Source organism: Balaenoptera borealis (assembly GCF_965194805.1).
Source record: "Balaenoptera borealis genome assembly, chromosome: 6".
Classification (NCBI taxonomy): domain Eukaryota; kingdom Metazoa; phylum Chordata; class Mammalia; order Artiodactyla; family Balaenopteridae; genus Balaenoptera; species Balaenoptera borealis.
Window position 1 is genome coordinate 71,834,388 of NC_138863.1, and position 20,877 is coordinate 71,855,264.

Here is a 20,877-nt window from a genome sequence, read left to right on the forward strand (position 1 = left end):
AGCACATGTTGCACCAAGAAATGTATCGCTAGCTTTCTGGACTTTACTACCTACACTCCAAAACTGGAACCGGACTCTATTCCTTGAAAGAATTGAGCACCACCTTTGAGGATCAAATTTTCCTCACTCATATTTCTGGGAATTGCACTGAGGTTTGACATTTATTAGTAACGTTCAGGGTCTTTGAGTATTTTTCTGTCCCATGTTCTAAAGAATTCATGAGAAATGCTTACACGGGTGCCATTCTGTGCACCTCATTATGTTTTAACGACATTTCTTTATTGCCCAGAAACTTACTATAAAATCATTTCTTTTTTCCCTTTTTCAGGTTTGAACAGGCTTTTATTACCAGTTTGATCAGTAGTGTGGTAAAAACGAAGGACACTTATTTTTGGATAGCTCTTCAAGATCAAAATGATACAGGAGAATACACTTGGAAGACGGCAGGGCAGAAGTCAGAGCCGGTGAAGTACACACACTGGAATGCACGTCAGCCCCGTGAGTAGAGGGCACTGTCACACCACTTCTCCCTCCTGTTTTCTTTGCCCCCAAATTCTATCCACCTCATGGTCCACCTCCTCTGATTCTTCCTTAGTGTTTTCTTAATGCATAAATCAACTAAAACAATTACCACCAGTTCTCAGGGGTGATATATGGCTGGCCATTTTTTAAAGTATAATTCATATGAGTCACTTGACAAGTTCAAGGTATAAATTCATTGCTCAAGACCACACATGCCTTTGTTAGCAGAAGTCCAGTTTCTCCCTCCTAAAGTCTTTTCCTCATCCGCCCTCATTGTCCAAGAATCTCAGGGGCTTACTCAGTCCAGAATAGTCTGTCATACTTCAAAGCAGAGTGAATGGGCACATTTGAGCATATCTAATCAGTTCACAGTCACTGCCACGTGACTTTGCTGTGGAATGTCACTTAGGTAACATTCTTGCTACTCCATCTCCTCCATGGACTTCTGTAGTACCTTAGCCAGAATTTCAGAGTTGCAGGTCTATTAATTCACCATCCTGTGCTCAGTACTGGATCCCAAAGCATAAAACTGTGCCAGAGAAGCTAATGGTTTCAGCCATAATCTACACTAAAACCAGCCCCTGTGGACCAAGCTTTAGGCCCTTGTGTTAATCTTAGGTCACCAACCTAGATCCAACACACCTTTACCTCAGCGTGAACCCTGTTTGGATGCCTTGATCCCTTTCTTTTTTTTAAAAAAATAAATTTATTTATTTTATTTATTTATTTTTGGCTGCATTGGGTATTCGTTGCTGTGCATGGGCTTTTTCTAGTTGCAGCAAGTGGGGGCTACTCTTCATTGTGGCTTGTGGGCTCTGGAGTGCAGGCTCAGTAGTTGTGGTTCACAGGCTTAGTTGCTCTGTGGCATGTGGCATATTCCCGGACCAGGGCTCGAACCCGTGTCCCCTGCATTGGCAGGCAGATTCTTAATCACTGCACTGCCAGGGAAGCCCTTGGTCCCTTTCTTGCCTGGGGATCTCAATCAGGGCTACCCAATAGATAATAGACAATAGGCTACCTTTAAATTTGTATCTAGAGGAAATGGGTTAGAGGCTCAAGCTCTTCCCTGAGGAAAGATAACTATTATTGTAATATTATAATAATTGTTATCATATATCATATATATAACAATAATTAGAGAACTAAACACCAATTAAAAGATATTTTTAGAGTGGTTCAAAAAATAAGACCCAAGTATATGTTGTCTACAAAAACCCCACTTTAAATATAGACACCTATAGATTAAAAGTAAAGGGATAAAGATATCCATGTTAACATTAATCAAAAGAAAGCAGGAATAGCTATATTAATTTGACACAGAGCAGATTTCAGAACAAGAAAAATTTCCAGGGATTAAAAATGGACATTACATAAAGATAAAAAGTCAGCTCTAAAGAAGACATAACAATCCTTAATGTGCATGTACCTAACAACAGAGTATCAAAATATATGAGGGAAAAACTGATAGAACTGCAAGGAGAAATAGATGAATCTACTGTTATAGTTAGAGACTCTTAACACCCCTATGTCAGAAATGGACAGATCCAGCAGACAGAAAATCAGTAAGGACAAAATTGAACTCAACAACACTATCAATCAACTGGATATGATTGACATCTATAGACTACTTCATCCAACAACAGCAACAGCAGATTACACATTCTTCTCAAGCTCATGTGGAACATCCACTGAGATAGACTACATTCTAGGCCATAAAACACACTTAACAAATTTAAAAGAAGTCATACAATGTCTGCTCTCAGATCACATGAAATTAAATAGAAATAAAGAACAGAAAGATAGCTGAGAAAATTCCAAAATACTTGGAGATTAAACAATGCACTTCTAAATAACGCATGGGTCAAAGAAGAAATCTCCAGAGAAAATTTTTTAACATTTTAAATTAAATGAAAATGAAAATACATTTGTGAGATGAAGAGAAAGCAGGGCTTAGAGGAAAATTTATAGCACTGAATGCACATACTAGAAAAGAAGAAATATTTAAAATCAGTAATCTAAGCTTCCACCTTAGGAAACTAGAAAAATAAGAGCATATTAAATCCAAAGTAAGTAGAAGAAAAGAAATAATAAGAATTAGAGCAGAAATCAATGAAATTGAAGACAGGAAATCAATAAAGAAAATCAATGAAACTAAAAGCTGGCTCTTTGAAAATATCAATGAAATTGATAAGCCTCTAGCCAGGCTCACTAAGAAAAAAGAGAGGAGACACAAGTTACTAATATCATAAATGAAAAAAAGGGACATCACTACAGATCCAATGGACATTAAAAGGATAAAAAAGGAATATTATGAGCAACTCTATATCCATAAATTTGACAACCTAGGTAAAATCGACCAATTCTTTGAAAGACACAATCTGCCAAAACTCACACAAGAAGAAACAGACTCTCTGAATAAGCCTATATCTATTAAGAAATTGAATCAGTAATTCATAACTTTCCAAAACAGAAAGCAGCAGGCTCATATGGGTTCAACTGGTGAATTCTACCAAACATCTAAGGAAGAAATTATACCAGCTCTCTACAACCTCTTCCAGAAGTTAGAAGCAGAGGGAATACTTTGTAACTCATTCTATGAGGGCAACATTACCCTAATACCAAAGTCAGACAAGGACATTACAAGAAAAGAAAACTACAGACCAATATCTCTCATGAACATAGGCACAAAAATCTTTAACAAAATATTAACAAATTGAATCCAACAATGTATAAAGAGAGTTACACACCTCAATCAAGTGGAATTTACCCCAGGTATGCAAGGCTGGTTCAACATTTGAAAACTTATTAATGTTATCCATGACATCAACAGGCTAAAAAAGCAAAATCACATGATCGTATCAATAGATGCAGAAAAAAGCATCTGACAAAATTCAACACCCATTCATGTTAAAAACTGTTAGCAAACAAGGAATAGAGGGGAACTTCCTCAACTTGATAAAGAACGTCTAAAGAAAACCCACAGATATCATACTTAATGGTGAAAAACTAGAAGCTTCCCCACTAAGATCAGGAACAAGGAAAGGATGTCCCTTTTCAACACTCTTTTAAACATTGTACTAGAAGTCCTAGCTAATGCAACAAGACAAGAAAAGCAATTAAAAGGTACAGATTGGAAGAAAAGAGATAAAACTTTGTTCACAGATGACATGATTGTTTATGTAGAAAATTAGAAAGAATCAAAAAAAATTCCTGGAACTAATAAGCAATTATAGCAAGATTGCAGGATACAAGATCAATGCTCAAAAGTCAATTGCTTTTCTGTATACCAGCATTGAAAAGGGGAACTTTAAATTAAAAACATATTACATTAACACCCCTCAAAATGAAATTTTTAGATATAAATCTAACAATATATATAAGATCTATAGAGGAAAACTATAACCTTTAATGGCAGAAATCAAGAAGAACTAAATAAATAGAGATTCCATGTTCATAGATAGACTCAGTATTGTCAAGATGTCAGTTCTACACAAATTGACCTATAGACTCAATGCTATCCCAGTCAAATCACCAGCAAGTTATTTTGTGGATATTGACAAATTGGTTCTAAAGCTTATAATGAGAAGCAAAAGATCCAGGATAACCAACTCAGTACTGAAGGAGAAGAACAAAGTCAGAGGATTGATACTACCTGACTTCAAGAGTTATTATAAATCTACAGTAATTAAGACAATATGGTTTTGGCAAAAAAAAAAAAAAAAAAAGACAAATAAATCAATAAAAAAGTATAAAGAGCCTAGAAATAGACTGACACAAAAATAGTCAGCTGATCACTGAAAAAGAAGCAAAAACAATACAATAGAAAAAACTTTTTGACCAATGGTGCTTGGGCAATTGGACATCCACATGCCAAAAAAAACAAAAAACAAAAAAAAATAGACACAGAGTTTACACCCTTAACAAAATTAACTCAAAATGGATCATAGACCTAAATGTAAAACACAAAGCTTTGACATTCCCAGAAGATAACATAATAGAAAACCTACATGACCTTGGATATGGTGATGACTTTTTAGATACAACACCAAAAGCAAAATCCATGAAATAAATAATTGATGAGCTAGATTTCATTAAAACTAAAACTTCATTAAAACTTGTGCTCTGAGAAAGATAATGTCAAGAGAATGAGAAGACAAGCCACAGAATGGGAGAAAATATTTGTAAAAATCATATCTGATAAAGGATTGTTATACCAAATATACAAGGAACTCTTAAAACTCAACAAAAAACCCAATCTAAAAATGGACAGAAGATCTTAAAGAAGATATATAGATGAAAAGTAAGCATATGAAAATATGTCCAACATCATATGTCATTAGGAAATTGCAAATTAAAACAACGAGAGAGGAGGGGGCAAGATGGCGGAAGAGTAAGACGCGGAGATCACCTTCCTTCCCACAGATACAGCAGAAATACATCTACACGTGGAACTGCTCCTACAGAACACCCACTGAACGCTGGCAGAAGACGTCAGACCTCCCAAAAGGCAAGAAAATCCCCACGTACTTGGGTAGGGTAAAAGAAAAAAGAAATAACAGAGACAAAAGAATAGGGACGGGACCTGCGCCAGTGGGAGGGAGCCGTGAAGGAGGAAAGGTTTCCAGGCACTAGGAAGCCCCTTTGCGGGCAGAGACTGCAGGTGGCAGAGGGGGGAAGCTTCGGAGCCGCGGAGGAGAGCGCAGCCACAGGGGTGCGGAGGGCAAAGTGGAGAGACTCCCGCACAGAGGCTCGGCACCAACCAGCACTCACCAGCCCGAGAGGCTTGTCTGCTCACTCGCCGGGGCGGGCGGGGTCTGGGAGCTGAGGCTCGGGCTTTGGTGCTAGCCGGGAGGGAGTCCGGGAAAAAGTCTGCAGCTGCCGAAGAGGCAAGAGACTTTTTCTTGCCTCTTTGTTTCGCGGCGCGCAAGGAGAGGGGATTCAGAGCGCTGCCTAAACGAAATCCAGAGACGGGTGCGAGCCGCGCGGCTATCAGCGCGGATCCCACAGCAACAGGGGCGCAGAGGGAAAAACGGAGAGATTCCCGCACAGAGGCTCAGCGCCGAGCAGCGCTCACCAGCCCGAGAGGCTTGTCTGCTCACCCGCCGGGGCGGGCGGGGCTGGGAGCTGAGGCGCGGGCTTCGGTCGGATCGCAGGGAGAGGACTGGGGTTGGCGGCGTGAACACAGCCTGAAGGGGTTGGCGTGCCGCGGCGAACCGGGAGGGAGCCGGAGAGGAGGTCTGCAGCCGCCGAAGAGGCAAGAGACTTTTTCTTGCCTCTTTGTTTCGCGGCGCGCAAGGAGAGGGGATTCAGAGAGCCGCCTAGACGAACTCCAGAGGCAGGCGCGAGCCGCGGCTAACAGCGCGGACCCCAGAGACTGGTAGGAAACGCTAAGGCTGCTGCTGCCGCCACCAAGAAGCCTGTGTGCGAGCCCAGGTCACTCTCCACACCGCCCCTCCCGGGAGCCGGTGCAGCTCGCCACTGCCAGGTTCCCGTGATCCAGGGAGAACTTCCCCGGGAGAACACACGGCGCGCCTCAGGCTGCTGCAAAGTCACGATGCCTCTGACGCCGCAGGCTCGCCCCGCCTCCTCCGTACCGCTCCCTCCCCCGGCCTGAGTGAGCCAGAGCCCCCGAAGCAGCTGCTCCTTTAACCCTGTTCTGTCTGGGCGGGGAACTGACGCCCTCAGGCGACGTACACGCAGAGGCGGGTCCAAATCCAAAGCTGAACGCTGGGAGCTGTAAGAAGAGAAAGGGAAATCTCCCCCAGCAGCCTCAGAAGCAGCGGATTAAAGCTCCACAAACAACTTGATGTGCCTGCATCTGTTGAATACCTGAATAGACAACGAATCATCCCAAATTCAAAAGGTGGACTTTAGGAGCAGGATATATTAATTTCCCCTTTTCCTTTTTTTGTGAGTGTATATGTGTATGCTTCTGGGTGAGATTTTGTCTGTATAGCTTTGCTTTCACCATCAGTCCTAGGGTTAGGTCCGTCCTTTTTTTTTTTTTTTTTTTTTTTTACTTAAAAAAAATTTTTTTTTCCTAATATATGCTTTCTTAATAATTTTTTCCGTATTTTCTATTTTAGAAATTAAAAAATTTTTTTTAAAGTTTTTTCATATTTTTTATTTTAAAAAATTAAAAATTTTTTTTTTAATAAATTTTTTTCTTAAAAATCTTTTTCTTATTTTTTACTATAAAAAAATTAATAAATCTATTTTTAAAAATTAAAAAAAAATTTTTTCTGAATACATTTACTCTTAATTTTTTTTCTTATTTTTTATTATAATAGCTTTATTTTATTTTATTTTATCCTCTTTTTATCTTTTTATTTTTTTCTCCCTTATATTCTGAGCTGTGTGGATGAAAGGCTCTTGGTGCTCCAGCCAGGCATCAGGGCTGTGCCTCTGAGGTGGGAGAGCCAACCTCAGGACACTGGTCCACATGAGACCTACCAGCTCCACGTAACACCAAACGGCAAAAATCTCTCAGAGATCTCCATCTCAACATCAAGACCCAGCTTCACTCAACGACCAGCAAGCTACAGGGCTGGACACCCTATGCCAAACAACTAGCAAGACAGGAACACAGCCCCATCCATTAGCAGGGAGGCTGCCTAAAATCATAAGGCCACAGACACCCCAAAACACACCACCAGAAGTGGACGTGCCCACCAGAAAGACAAGATTCAACCTCATCCACCAGAACACAGGCAATAGTCCCCTCCACCAGGAAGCCTACACAACCCACTGAACCAACCTTACCCACTGGGGACAGATACTAAAAACAACGGGAACTACGAACCTGCAGCCTGTGAAAAGGAGACCCCAAACACAGTAAGATAAGCAAAATGAGACGACAGAAAAACACACAGCAGATGAAGGAGCAGGGTCAAAACACACCAGACCTAACAAATGAAGAGGAAATAGGTAGTCTACCTGAAAAAGAATTCAGAATAATGATAGTAAGGATGATCCAAAATCTTGGAAATAGAATAGACAAAATGCAAGAAACATTTAACAAGGACGTAGAAGAACTAAAGAGGAACCAAGCAATGATGAAAAACACAATAAATGAAATTAAAAATACTCTAGATGGGATCAATAGCAGAATAACTGAGGCAGAAGAAAGGATAAGTGACCTGGAAGATAAAATGGTGGAAATAACTACTGCAGAGCAGGATAAAGAAAAAAGAATGAAAAGAACTGAGGACAGTCTCAGAGACCTCTGGGACAACATTAAACGCACCAACATTCGAATTATAGGGGTCCCAGAAGAAGAAGAGAAAAAGAAAGGGACTGAGAAAATATTTGAAGAGATTATAGTTGAAAACTTCCCTAATATGGGAAAGGAAATAGTTAATCAAGTGCTGGAAGCACAGAGAGTCCCATACAGGATAAACCCAAGGAGAAACACGCCAAGACACATATTAATCAAACTGTCAAAAATTAAATATAAAGAAAACATATTAAAAGCAGCAAGGGAAAAACAACAAATAACACACAAGGGAATCCCCATAAGGTTAACATCTGATCTTTCAGCAGAAACTCTGCAAGCCAGAAGGGAGTGGCAGGATATACTTAAAGTGATGAAGGAGAAAAACCTACAACCAAGGTTACTCTACCCAGCAAGGATCTCATTCAGATTTGATGGAGAAATTAAAACCTTTACAGACAAGCAAAAGCTGAGAGAGTTCAGCACCGCCAAACCAGCTTTACAACAAATGCTAAAGGAACTTCTCTAGGCAAGAAACACAAGAGAAGGAAAACACCTACAATAACAAACCCAAAACATTTAAGAAAATGGGAATGGGAACATACATATCGATAATTACCTTGAATGTAAATGGATTAAATGCTCCCACCAAAAGACACAGACTGGCTGAATGGATACAAAAACAAGACCCATATATATGCTGTCTACAAGAGACCCACTTCAGACCTAGAGACACATACAGACTGAAAGTGAGGGGATGGAAAAAGATATTCCATGCAAATGGAAATCAAAAGAAAGCTGGAGTAGCAATTCTCATATCAGACAAAATAGACTTTAAAATAAAGAATATTATAAGAGACAAAGAAGGACACTATATAATGATCAAGGGATCGATCCAAGAGGAAGGTATAACAATTGTAAATATTTATGCACCCAACATAGGAGCACCTCAATACATAAGGCAAATACTAACAGCCATAAAAGGGGAAATTGACAGCAACACAATCATAGTAGGGGACTTTAACACCCCACTTTCATCAATGGACAGATCATCCAAAATGAAAATAAATAAGGAAACACAAGCTTTAAATGATACATTAAACAAGATGGACTTAATTGATATTTATAGGACATTCCACCCAAAAACAACAGAATACACATTTTTCTCAAGTGCGCATGGAACATTCTCCAGGATAGATCATATCTTGGGTCACAAATCAAGCCTTGGTAAATTTAAGAAAATTGAAATCGTATCAAGTATCTTTTCCGACCACAACGCTATGAGACTAGATATCAATTACAGGAAAAGATCTGTAAAAAATACAAACACATGGAGGCTACACAATACACTACTTAATAATGAAGTGATCACTGAAGAAATCAAAGGGGAAATCAAAAAATACCTAGAAACAAATGACAATGGAGATACGACGACCCAAAACCTATGGGACGCAGCAAAAGCAGTGCTAAGAGGGAAGTTTATAGCAATACAAGCCTACCTCAAGAAACAGGAAACATCTCGAATAAACAACCTAACCTTGCACCTAAAGCAATTAGAGAAAGAAGAACAAAAAAACCCCAAAGCTAGCAGAAGGAAAGAAATCATAAAGATCAGGTCAGAAATAAATGAAAAAGAAATGAAGGAAACAATAGCAAAAATCAATAAAACTAAAAGCTGGTTCTTTGAGAAGATAAACAAAATTGATAAACCATTAGCCAGACTCATCAAGAGAAAAAGGGAGAAGACTCAAATCAATAGAATTAGAAATGAAAAAGGAGAAGTAACCACTGACACTGCAGAAATACAAAAGATCATGAGAGATTACTACAAGCAACTCTACGCCAATAAAATGGACAACCTGGAAGAAATGGACAGATTCTTAGAAATGCACAAACTGCCGAGACTGAACCAGGAAGAAATAGAAAATATGAACAGACCAATCACAAGCACTGAAATTGAAACTGTGATTAAAAACCTTCCAACAAACAAAAGCCCAGGACCAGATGGCTTCACAGGTGAATTCTATCAAACATTTAGAGAAGAGCTGACACCTATCCTTCTCAAACTCTTCCAAAATATTGCAGAGGGAGGAACACTCCCAAACTCATTCTACGAGGCCACCATCACCCTGATACCAAAACCAGACAAAGATGTCACAAAGAAAGAAAACTACAGGCCAATATCACTGATGAACATAGATGCAAAAATCCTCAACAAAATACTCGCAAACAGAATCCAACAGCACATTAAAAAGATCATACACCATGATCAAGTGGGGTTTATCCCAGGAATGCAAGGATTCTTCAATATACGTAAATCAATCAATGTGATACACCATATTAACAAATTGAAGGAGAAAAACCATATGATCATCTCAATAGATGCAGAGAAAGCTTTCGACAAAATTCAACACCCATTTATGATAAAAGTCCTGCAGAAAGTAGGCATAGAGGGAACTTTCCTCAACATAATAAAGGCCATATATGACAAACCCACAGCCAACATTGTCCTCAATGGTGAAAAACTGAAACCATTTCCACTAAGATCAGGAACAAGACAAGGTTGCCCACTCTCACCACTATTATTCAACATAGTTTTGGAAGTGTTAGCCACAGCAATCAGAGAAGACAAAGAAATAAAAGGAATCCAAATCGGAAAAGAAGAAGTAAAGCTGTCACTGTTTGCAGATGACATGATACTATACATAGAGAATCCTAAAGATGCTACCAGAAAACTCCTAGAGCTAATCAATGAATTTGGGAAAGTAGCAGGATACAAAATTAATGCACAGAAATCTCTTGCATTTCTATACACTAATGACGAAAAATCTGAAAGTGAAATTAAGAAAACACTCCCGTTTACCATTGCAACAAAAAGAATAAAATATCTAGGAATAAACCTACCTAAGGAGACAAAAGACCTGTATGCAGAAAATTATAAGACACTGATGAAAGAAATTAAAGATGATACAAATAGATGGAAAGATATACCATGTTCCTGGATTGGAAGAATCAACATTGTGAAAATGACTCTACTACCCAAAGCAATCTACAGATTCAATGCAATCCCTATCAAACTACCACTGGCATTTTTCACAGAACTAGAACAAAAAATTTCACAATTTGTATGGAAACACAAAAGACCCCGAATAGCCAAAGCAATCTTGAGAACAAAAAATGGAGCTGGGGGAATCAGGCTCCCTGACTTCAGACTATATTACAAAGCTACAGTAATCAAGACAGTTTGGTACTGGCACAAAAACAGAAATATAGATCAATGGAACAGGATAGAAAGCCCAGAGATAAACCCACGCACATATGGTCACCTTATCTTTGATAAAGGAGGCAAGCATATACAGTGGAGAAAAGACAGCCTCTTCAATAAGTGGTGCTGGGAAAATTGGACAGATACATGTAAAAGTATGAAATTAGAACACTCCCTGACACCATGCACAAAAATAAACTCAAAATGGATTAAAGACCTAAGTGTAAGACCAGACACTATCAAACTCTTAGAGGAAAACATAGGCAGAACATTCTATGACATACATCACAGCAAGATTCTTTTTGACCCAGCTCCCAGAGAAATGGAAATAAGAACACAAATAAACAAATGGGACCTAATGAAACTTAAAAGTTTTTGCACAGCAAAGGAAACCATAAACAAGACCAAAAGACAACCATCAGAATGGGAGAAAATATTTGCAAATGAAGCAACTGACAAAGGATTAATCTCCAAGATTTACAAGCAGCTCATGCAGCTCAATAACAAAAAAACGAACAACCCAATCCAAAAATGGGCAGAAGACCTAAATAGACATTTCTCCAAAGAAGATATACAGATGGCCAACAGACACATGAAAGAATGCTCAACATCATTAATCATTAGAGAAATGCAAATCAAAACTACAATGAGATATCATCTCACACCGGTCAGAATGGCCATCATCAAAAAATCTAGAAACAATAAATGCTGGAGAGGGTGTGGAGGAAAGGGAACTCTCTTGCACTGTTGGTGGGAATGTAAATTGATACAGCCACTATGGAGAACAGTATGGAGGTTCCTTAAAAAACTACAAATAGAACTACCATACGATCCAGCAATCCCACTACTGGGCATATACCCTGAGAAAACCATAGGTCAAAAAGAGTCTTGTACCAAAATGTTCATTGCAGCTCTATTTACAATAGCCAGGACATGGAAGCAACCTAAGTGTCCATCGACAGATGAATGGATAAAGAAGATGTGGCACATATATACAATGGAATATTACTCAGCCATAAAAAGAAATGAAATGGAGGTATTTGTAATGAGGTGGATGGAGTTAGAGTCTGTCATACAGAGTGAAGTAAGTCAGAAAGAGAAAAACAAATACAGTATGCTAACACATATATACAGAATCTAAGGGAAAAAAAAGCCATGAAGAACCTAGTGGCAAGACGGGAATAAAGACACAGACCTACTAGAGAATGGACTTGAGGATATGGGGAGGGGGTGGGGTGAGATGTGACAGGGTGAGAGAGTGTCATGGACATATATACACTACCAAATGTAAAATAGGTAGCTAGTGGGAAGCAGCCGCATAGCACAGGGAGATCAGCTCGGTGCTTTGTGACCACCTAGAGGGGTGGGATGGGGAGGGTGGGAGGGAGGGAGATGCAAGAGGGAAGAGATATGGGAACATATTGTATATGTATAACTGATTCACTTTGTTATAAAGCAGAAGGTAACACACCATTGTAAGGCAATTATACTTCAATAAAGATGTTTAAAAAAAAAAACAAACAAACAAAAAAAAACAACGAGATACTGCCACACACTTATTAGAATGACCAAAATCCAAACCATTGACAACACCAAATGCTGACAAGGATTTGGAGCAACAGGCGTGCTCATACATTGCTGGCAGGAATGCAAAATGGTATAGCCACTTTCAAAGACAGGTTGGCAGTTGCTTACAAAAGTAAACATACTCTTACCATACAATCCAACACTTGCACTCCCTGTTTACCCAAATGAATTGAAAACATGTCCACACAAAGACATGCATATGGATTTTTTTTTTATAGAAGCTTTATTCATAGTTGCCAAAACTTACAAGCAATCAAGATGTCCTTTAGTAGATGAGTGAATAAACTCTGTTACAGGGGCTTCCCTGGTGGCGCAGTGGTTGAGAATCTGCCTGCCAATGCAGGGGACGCGGGTTCGAGCCCTGGTCTGGGAAGATCCCACATGCCACGGAGCAACTGGGCCCGTGAGCCACAATTACTGAGCCTGCGCGTCTGGAGCCTGTGCTCCGCAACGAGAGAGGCCGCGACAGTGAGAGGCCCGCGCACCGCGATGAGGAGTGGCCCCCACTCGCCGCAACTAGAGAAAGCCCTCGCACAGAAACGAAGACCCAACACAGCTAAATAAATAAATAAATTTTTAAAAAAACAAAAAAAAACAAACAAAACTATGTTACATGCAGACAATGGAATATTATTCAGTGCTAAAAAGAAATGAGCTGTCAAGTCATGAAAAGACATGGAGGAAACTTAAATGCGTATTACTAGGTGAAAGAAGCCAATCTGAAAAGGCTGCATACTGTGTAATTCCAACCATATGACATTCTGGAAAAGGCAAAACTATGGAAACAGTAAAAAGATTAGTGGTTTCCAAGGGCTGGGGGAGGGAGGAGTTTATAGGCAGAGCACAGAGAATTTGGGGGGCGGTGAAACCATTCTATATGATACCACAATGGTGGATATATGTCATTATACATTTGTCCAAACCCATAGAATGTACAACATCAAGAGCGGCCCCTAATGTAAACCATGGGCTTGGGGTGATAATGATGTGTCAATATAGGTTTTAACAAATGTACCATTCTGGTATGGGATGTCAGTAGTAAGGCACGTGGGGCACAGGGTATAAGGGAAGTCTGTACCTTCTGCTAAATTTTTCTGTGAACCTAAAATGCTCTAAAATATATTGGTTATTTATTTATTTTTTTAAAAAACTATACTTTTAAAGGATGCATGCAAGGTGAAGTAAGACAAATTAGATTCTTTGTGTATAACCATTGGTTTAGGAAATTTGTATATAAACTGGTGACTGCATAGCTCTAAACAAGAAACATCACAATTCACTCAATAAACAACCTTCTCATTCTACAAATTTATGAATGTTATTAAAATGCAGAGAATAGTAAAGTTCCATGTCACACTATTACTGGAAAAAAATCCCCAGGTATCATTTCTAATATACTTTGTAATTTTGTTAGGAGTGTCTATACCTGTCAAAATAAATTAATACATTTTGACTAGACAAAATTCTTAGTTTTTAATGTTATCTTCCTTGGGGCATATTTGGATGTCTAAAATTTGGAATTGAAGCAGAACTCCTTGTCATTCATAAGTTTCTGCTGTAATTTATTTGAGTGGCACTACTCTTTTTCTCTTTTCCCTGAAGCAAAAATAATATCGTGATGCTCAGTTTGGCTGCTCAGGCTGATTGACACTGAGTAAATTGTCTCTGAAAATGTAAATCTTTTTTTGAAGAAAATAGCAATATAAAAACCCCTGTGTTTCCTTTTTCCTTTAAAATTGCAGTTTGCAGAAACACCATCCTAAATGACATTTTTTTTCCTGCCTGTCACAAAAGAATCCATTAGCTTGGTCCCCATGTCAGAACCTTAATCCAGCCCAGACTGACTACATAAATTGACCACTGAACAGGAAGCCTGAAGCTTTTTATAAACTCAGTGAAGACTCTGTCCTTATGTCATATCATCAAAATATTCAATCTGTGGTGGAATCATAGTTCTGCCATTTTTTCAACCTTGTATTATGTTCACCAAATAGCATAATGAACCACCATACATACCCATCACCCAGTGTCATCAATTATCAACCCATGGTCAATCTTGTTTCATCTATACTCCCACCCACTCCTCCCATTTCCCATATTTTTTCATAGAAAATCCCAGATATCATATCATTTCATACATAAATATTTCAGTATTATCTCTAAAAGATAAAGACTCCTTTTAGAAACATGACTATAATACAATTATCACAACTAAAAGTAATTAACTATAATTCCATAGCATCATAAATCTTCAGTTAATGCTCAAATTTCTAAATGATTCATAACTATTATATAATGTATTTTAGAGTTCTTCATTTGAATCAAGATCAAGAAAAGGTGCATGCACTGTAATTGGTTGGTATATCTCCTGAAGTCTGTTTTAATCTCTGTGTTTTCCTCTTCCTTGCCCACTGTCATTTTTTTAAAATTTTATTTGTTGATGCAAATGTGTTTGTCCTGCAGAGCTTCCTTCAGTCTAGGTTTTTTTATTGTATTCCCACAACACATTAAAAATGTGTTACTCTTCTGGAAGAGGCCCGCCTGGTATTCTAGGAAGTAACAGTTCACTAAAGAGTATATACTGTTTGTTGAGTTGGAAGAATAACAATATACTACCTTTGGTATAAAAAGCAAACATTTGAGTATTCTTTGCACTGAGTGTCACAGTGCTAATAAATGGAAGTCTTTAATATAAAAAAAAGTTACTCTATTCTTTTTATTTTTCATAAAATTGACATTTTTAAAATGACATTTTTAAAAAGTTAGAATCAGAGACCTGATCTAAATCAGATACTCTTATTTTTTTGGAAAGACCATTTCATAGATAGTTGTATGCTCCATATGGAGGCATATAATGTCCAGTTCTCTTACTATTTGCAATGTTAGAAGCCATTAATGATCGATGCCTAGATCCATGGATTCATTAGGGATTTCTTCATAGCTTCATAGCTGGGATATTTCTATACAGAGATAATTTCCTGCTATCCTTACTAAAACAACAACAAAGAGACTATGGTACTTGGTATTTTAAGAGAAGTAACTATTCAGGTAAAACAGGAAAAACAGTTTTGATCCATACTAACTAGTGCCACTGATTAAAGGGAAAGAAGACAAGTAGGGCCTTTCTCATTTAGGGAGAAGCTAATGCATTAGAAACCTAAATGTACTTTGTACTTAGATTAAGGATTCAATATAAATGGAGGCTGCTCTATGGCGAAAGAAAACAGGTTAGTCCATCCTTTAAGACATTCAAAAAAACTTTTCCGGGCTTCCGTGGTGGCGCGGTGGTTGAGAGTCTGCCTGCCAGTGCAGGGGACGCGGGTTCGAGCCCTGGTCTGGGAGGATCCCACATGCCGCGGGGCGGCTGGGCCCGTGAGCCACAATTACTCAGTCTGCGCGTCTGGAGCCTGTGCTCCGCAACAAGAGAGGCCGCGATAATGGGGGGCCCGCGCACCGCGATGAGGAGTGGCCCCCACTTGCCGCAATTAGAGAAAGCCCTCTCACAGAAACGAAGACCCAACACAGCCATGAATAAATAAATAAATAAATAAACCCAAAGTTAAAAAAAAAAAAAAAAACTTTTCCAAGTTATATTAGAGTTTCACAGTTATTTCATAGAGAAAATTTTGCATCCATCCATAACTCAGGCTCTGTGACAAAAGGTTTGTGTTTCTAGATCTAGATAGCACAGTGAAAAAGGTATGTTTCACTCATGGGATAACTCCAGAGTATTTACCCTAATTGTCTCAAGTCAATGGAAATCTTGTCAGTGACAAGGAAAATGGGATTGCTTAGAGCCAGTCAGATATGTTTTCTTGAAACTGCCCTACACATGGCAAGGAGAACCCTGTCTAGCCAGCAGATAGTTATCCATTTTGTCTCATCAGAGTACTGAAATGCACCAACACACAAATGAGGACAAACAGCCTCATTTCTGAGCACCCTTTTGGTATTTCCATATCTTTTTATAAATATATAGGTAACTGTCATACACACTAAAAATGTGATAGTAGATCTTCAAGGAAATGCTACGGTCTCACAAAGGAGAGAAGCATAATTAGAGGGGAAGATTCAAGCATTCATTCAACAGCTATTTATTGAATGTCCACCTCCTCTGTACCTTGACATTGTCTCATGGTAGACTCAGTTAAATATGGTTTCAAATTCCAGATCAAACCCTCAAGAACTACATGGCCCTAAGGCAAGTTACTACACCTCTGTGCCTTGGTTTATCCATTAGTGAACTGTAGATGCTAATATCCACCTCAAAGAGGTTTTGAAGTTAAATAGGAAAAAGACCATATAAAATGCCTAACATGGTATCAGGCAGATAAGCAGAGCTCCATGAAAGCTCACCTTCCCTGACCCAAAGCTTCACTTTTCTCCACGGAGAAGCAGAGGAGAGAGATGGAAGGTGGCTGGGGCAGAGGGCCTGAGATTAAGGATGTGAAAGTTGTTGCAGGGAAAGGGAAATGAGTAGACGGGCTCAAGTAAAATAATTGTCTAAAGGCCCGGTTATGATTCCCTCCTGCCCTGAGGCCACAAATAGATATTGTTTGTTTGTTTTCAGGTATATGGCCAGAGAAGTGAAAGATGGAGGCTTTCCCAGGTTGGTTCAATTTACTATAAGGCTAGATAGCTTTGCCAAATTGAAGAGACTAGACTAGTGAATTGGAATTTCTTAATTGACCGAAAGTGTTCGCATTCGTGTTTGATGGAGAGAGTAAAGGGGTGGGGATAGAGGGAGGCTAAGGCAGGTGAGGAGAATCAGTTCAAATGTGAGATTCACCGCTAAGGGATATGACGACAGTTGTTCTTTTCCAGTGAGAAATGAGTTAATCAAATTGGAGAACAATTTCTCTGGGAGAAGAAACACCTCTGCTCTTTTCCACACCCTACCCTTATTATTTGGCTTTACAAGCATCCCCACAACATAAGATTATAAATTTGGTTTATATCTCCCTTAGCCCAGTCTCCCTTTATTATACCACTTTACTGCTTCTTTGAGGCTGAGACTCTAAAATTTAGGTCAAATGTTCCATTAAGTTAACCATTTTCGAATACCAATAACACTACTGCACACTTTTTATCTTCATAGCAGTTCACAAACATCTCCTTCTTCACTAATGAAGATGAGTTGAATATCTAGTGTCTAAAACCAAAGCTATTTAATCATTGTCTGATGTGGGAAAGTAAGACAAAATGCAAGACCAACAAAAAAGTATATTGCATTTTAAACTTGCTGATTTGAGCTTTTTAAAAATCCTTTGAACATGCAGGCAGAACTTGTGCCACAAAATCCCAGCTTTTGTAATGAAAACAGTCAAAACAAGAATAGAAGCAACATCTTAGTGATGGTTTTAGCCCTTCATATCTTTCAGGGAGCTTTTTAATATATTATTTTATCAGATCTTCATGAAAATCCATAAGAAGAAAAGGAATTATTGCCCCTATGTTTTAGACAAGGCTTTTTGTGATTTATGAACCTTGAGTTTCAAGTTACTAAATATTTGTGCTGGGACTAGAACCCCAGGCTTCAGGCCCCAAGTCAAAGGCTGCTGGGAAGGAAAGATGGAAGAGTCAGGTGGGAGTGTGTGTTTTCTCCTGCTCTTTCAACTAGAGCAATTCCATCCATATACATATTAGGTTTTTGGCTTCCACATGGATTTCCACAGTTCAGTTTCATTCGAATTTCATTACACAGAGCGGGCAGCATCTCCTCTGTTGTTCATGACTCAGCTAGATTGTGAGCTGCGTTCCACAATTACACTCAGCAGACCTGCAATGCTCCATTCACAGCAGGGGCAGTGGCATGCTATACTATCTCCCCTGCTTGGCCCCCCAGACTCCACCTTGAACACTAACTAGCTCTTCTGGCCAGTGGAGCCAAATGATGGCCTTTGCGTGGACCAACTCTCTCTATTGACTTCCGTTTCTTCTGCATGTCACACAATCGTGTTTTCTTGTTTACCGCTGGTCATTTTCATCTTCGTGGGTCTCTTTGACCATCAGCGTGCACACACGTTGAGCTTCCTGCAGGTGTCTAACACGGGGTGTGCATCCAGGATTGTTGAAGACACAAACACTCGTGTTGTAGCTTCATTATTCTTTCTCCTTCTTCAGAAACTCTTTTCCATTCCTTTAGGAGGAATGTAAATCTTTGTACATCTTCCTCTGTCTTCTTCCTTCTCATTCCACTCCTCATTATCTCTCTCTTTAGTCTTTCTATCAGCATAAAACAACCAAAACATGGCTGGCAAGGATAATGTCAATTACCCTGTATCTACAGAAATTGAAGCCATTACTTCTGAAGGGAAATTAAGCAAGACAAATATCTAGTACCAAGTGACTACATTTTTTAAAGTGCCTTTAGATCCAGAATCGTCACAAGTCTTTAGATGCTTCATCTATAATCACTTGCTTTTTTAAAAGCACCCCTTGAAAACTTCTTTCTCCTTTTCATCCTTCAAAATTCAGCTCAAATGTGATTTCCTGCAAATCCTTTACTGACATCCTGAGGAGACTCCATCACTCCTTCTGAAGTCTCCCCACAGAAATTTTAACACACTGTTACTATAGCACTTAATCCATCATGTTTGCTGCCATTAATCATTTATTTTTTTGTGTCTCACACTAAACTAAATGTTTTTTGTCCTTCTGTCTCAAGCAGCTAATAATATAAAGCCTAGCCTGGTACGTAGATACAGATGCATAATTTTATTGTTGTTGTTGTTGAATGTTGATTTAGTTAACTGAATGATCACTCTGGATTGATGAAAAAAGAAGCTCATTTTTACTCAATTTTTATTCTATTTTTGGAATGGGATTGTTTTCTACTAGTCACTGAAATTTGAAGTGCATTTTTTAGCTGTCTTATGAGTTGTATACATTTGATGACAAACTTGAGAATCTTAACATAGAAATTGCTTCTATGGAAAAATATGTTTCATTTTCCAAAATGTTCAAACATATGCAAAAGAATAAAATGGAATTTGTCCATAACTAAATGGTCTTTCCCTTTTCCCTGATGTCTGCCCCTATCCCTGCCCCCAGAATTTCACCCCATTTAGAATATACCTCATTCTCTCCACTCTTCCATGGTGTACAGTTTGGTTTTCTGTTGTGTACCTTGCAGTCTGCTTTACTCCATCATTTATGTATTTTTTCCTGTTGAATCTCTTTCTCAAAGAATCAGCACTATACATTTTTCATTGTTAATTTTTCACAGTAGGGTTTCAAAGCACAGTGTACAGGGTAGGTATTCAATAAATGGTGAATTAAATTTTCCTCTGCACAGTTAAAAAGCTCAATAATTCAAAGTATATTGGCATTTGATGAGATATGGGGGATATTTCAGTCCCAAGTTGGAACAGCACCTAATTTCCCATCATTTGCCATCTGAGCTCAAAATGCCCAAATTTTAGGCTTCATAGTCTCTCTTCTCTCACTTTGCCATCTACTATTCTCTTCTCCAGAGATGAAGAGAAATGAGATGATCATGCCAATAAAGCATCCTTTTTCATCTTTATTGTTCTTGTCTGGATGCTTCATTATGAGATGTCAACTATTCAACACTCTAATGAGCTGTCTTCCAAGCACAAAATGTTCTAGTCATCTGGTATTAAAGTGTTGTTTTCTGCTTTTAGGCTACAGTGGTGGCTGTGTTGTCATTCGAGGAAGGAGTCCCCCTGGTCGCTGGGAAGTGAAGGACTGTAGACACTTTAAGGCAATGTCCTTGTGCAAGCAACCAGTGGAAAATCAGGAGAAACCTGAGCAAGAAGAGAGATGGCCCTTTTCCCCCTGCTATTTGGATTGGGAGTCAGAGCCTGGCCTGGCCAGTTGCTTCAAGGTAATACTAAGGTTACATGGGCATTCTCAGTGGGACCAACATTATTCCAGCTTTGTCCATGTATCCCAAACTCCTTTATTCCAGGATAGTGCCTGGCACACAGCAGGTACTCAGTTAATATTTGTTGGCTGTCTCCATCCTTTCAGTTATATTCCAAAATAATTTTTAAGTCAAAATATTGACAGATCCCTGGTGACATTGAGGCCTCCTCATGAGGACCGATATCAAGGCCCTGATCAATATTGTTCTTACTGCATATACAAATGAACAAGGCAGACACGCGCTGGATATTGAAATGGTACAATTCCATATTGTTTGTAAGCAAATGAATAATGTCCTTCTTCTGGAATAATACCATTCTCCTGCCAAGAATAGCTTTCGCAGCTTTTGATGATCAAAAGTTTATATAGAGAGACAGAGATATAGAGAGAGATATAGATA

At 38.9% G+C, this 20,877-nt stretch overlaps 1 protein-coding gene across 1 annotated transcript in view; it reads left to right on the forward strand.

Moving 5' to 3' along the window:
• The window catches only part of PLA2R1 (phospholipase A2 receptor 1), a 130,677-nt gene that overhangs the window by 54,432 nt on the left and 55,368 nt on the right, over nucleotides 1-20,877 (forward strand). The window contains 2 exon segments of the mRNA XM_082395228.1: nucleotides 329-498; nucleotides 20,234-20,436. Of these exon segments, the coding sequence (XP_082251354.1) occupies nucleotides 329-498; nucleotides 20,234-20,436 (373 nt within the window).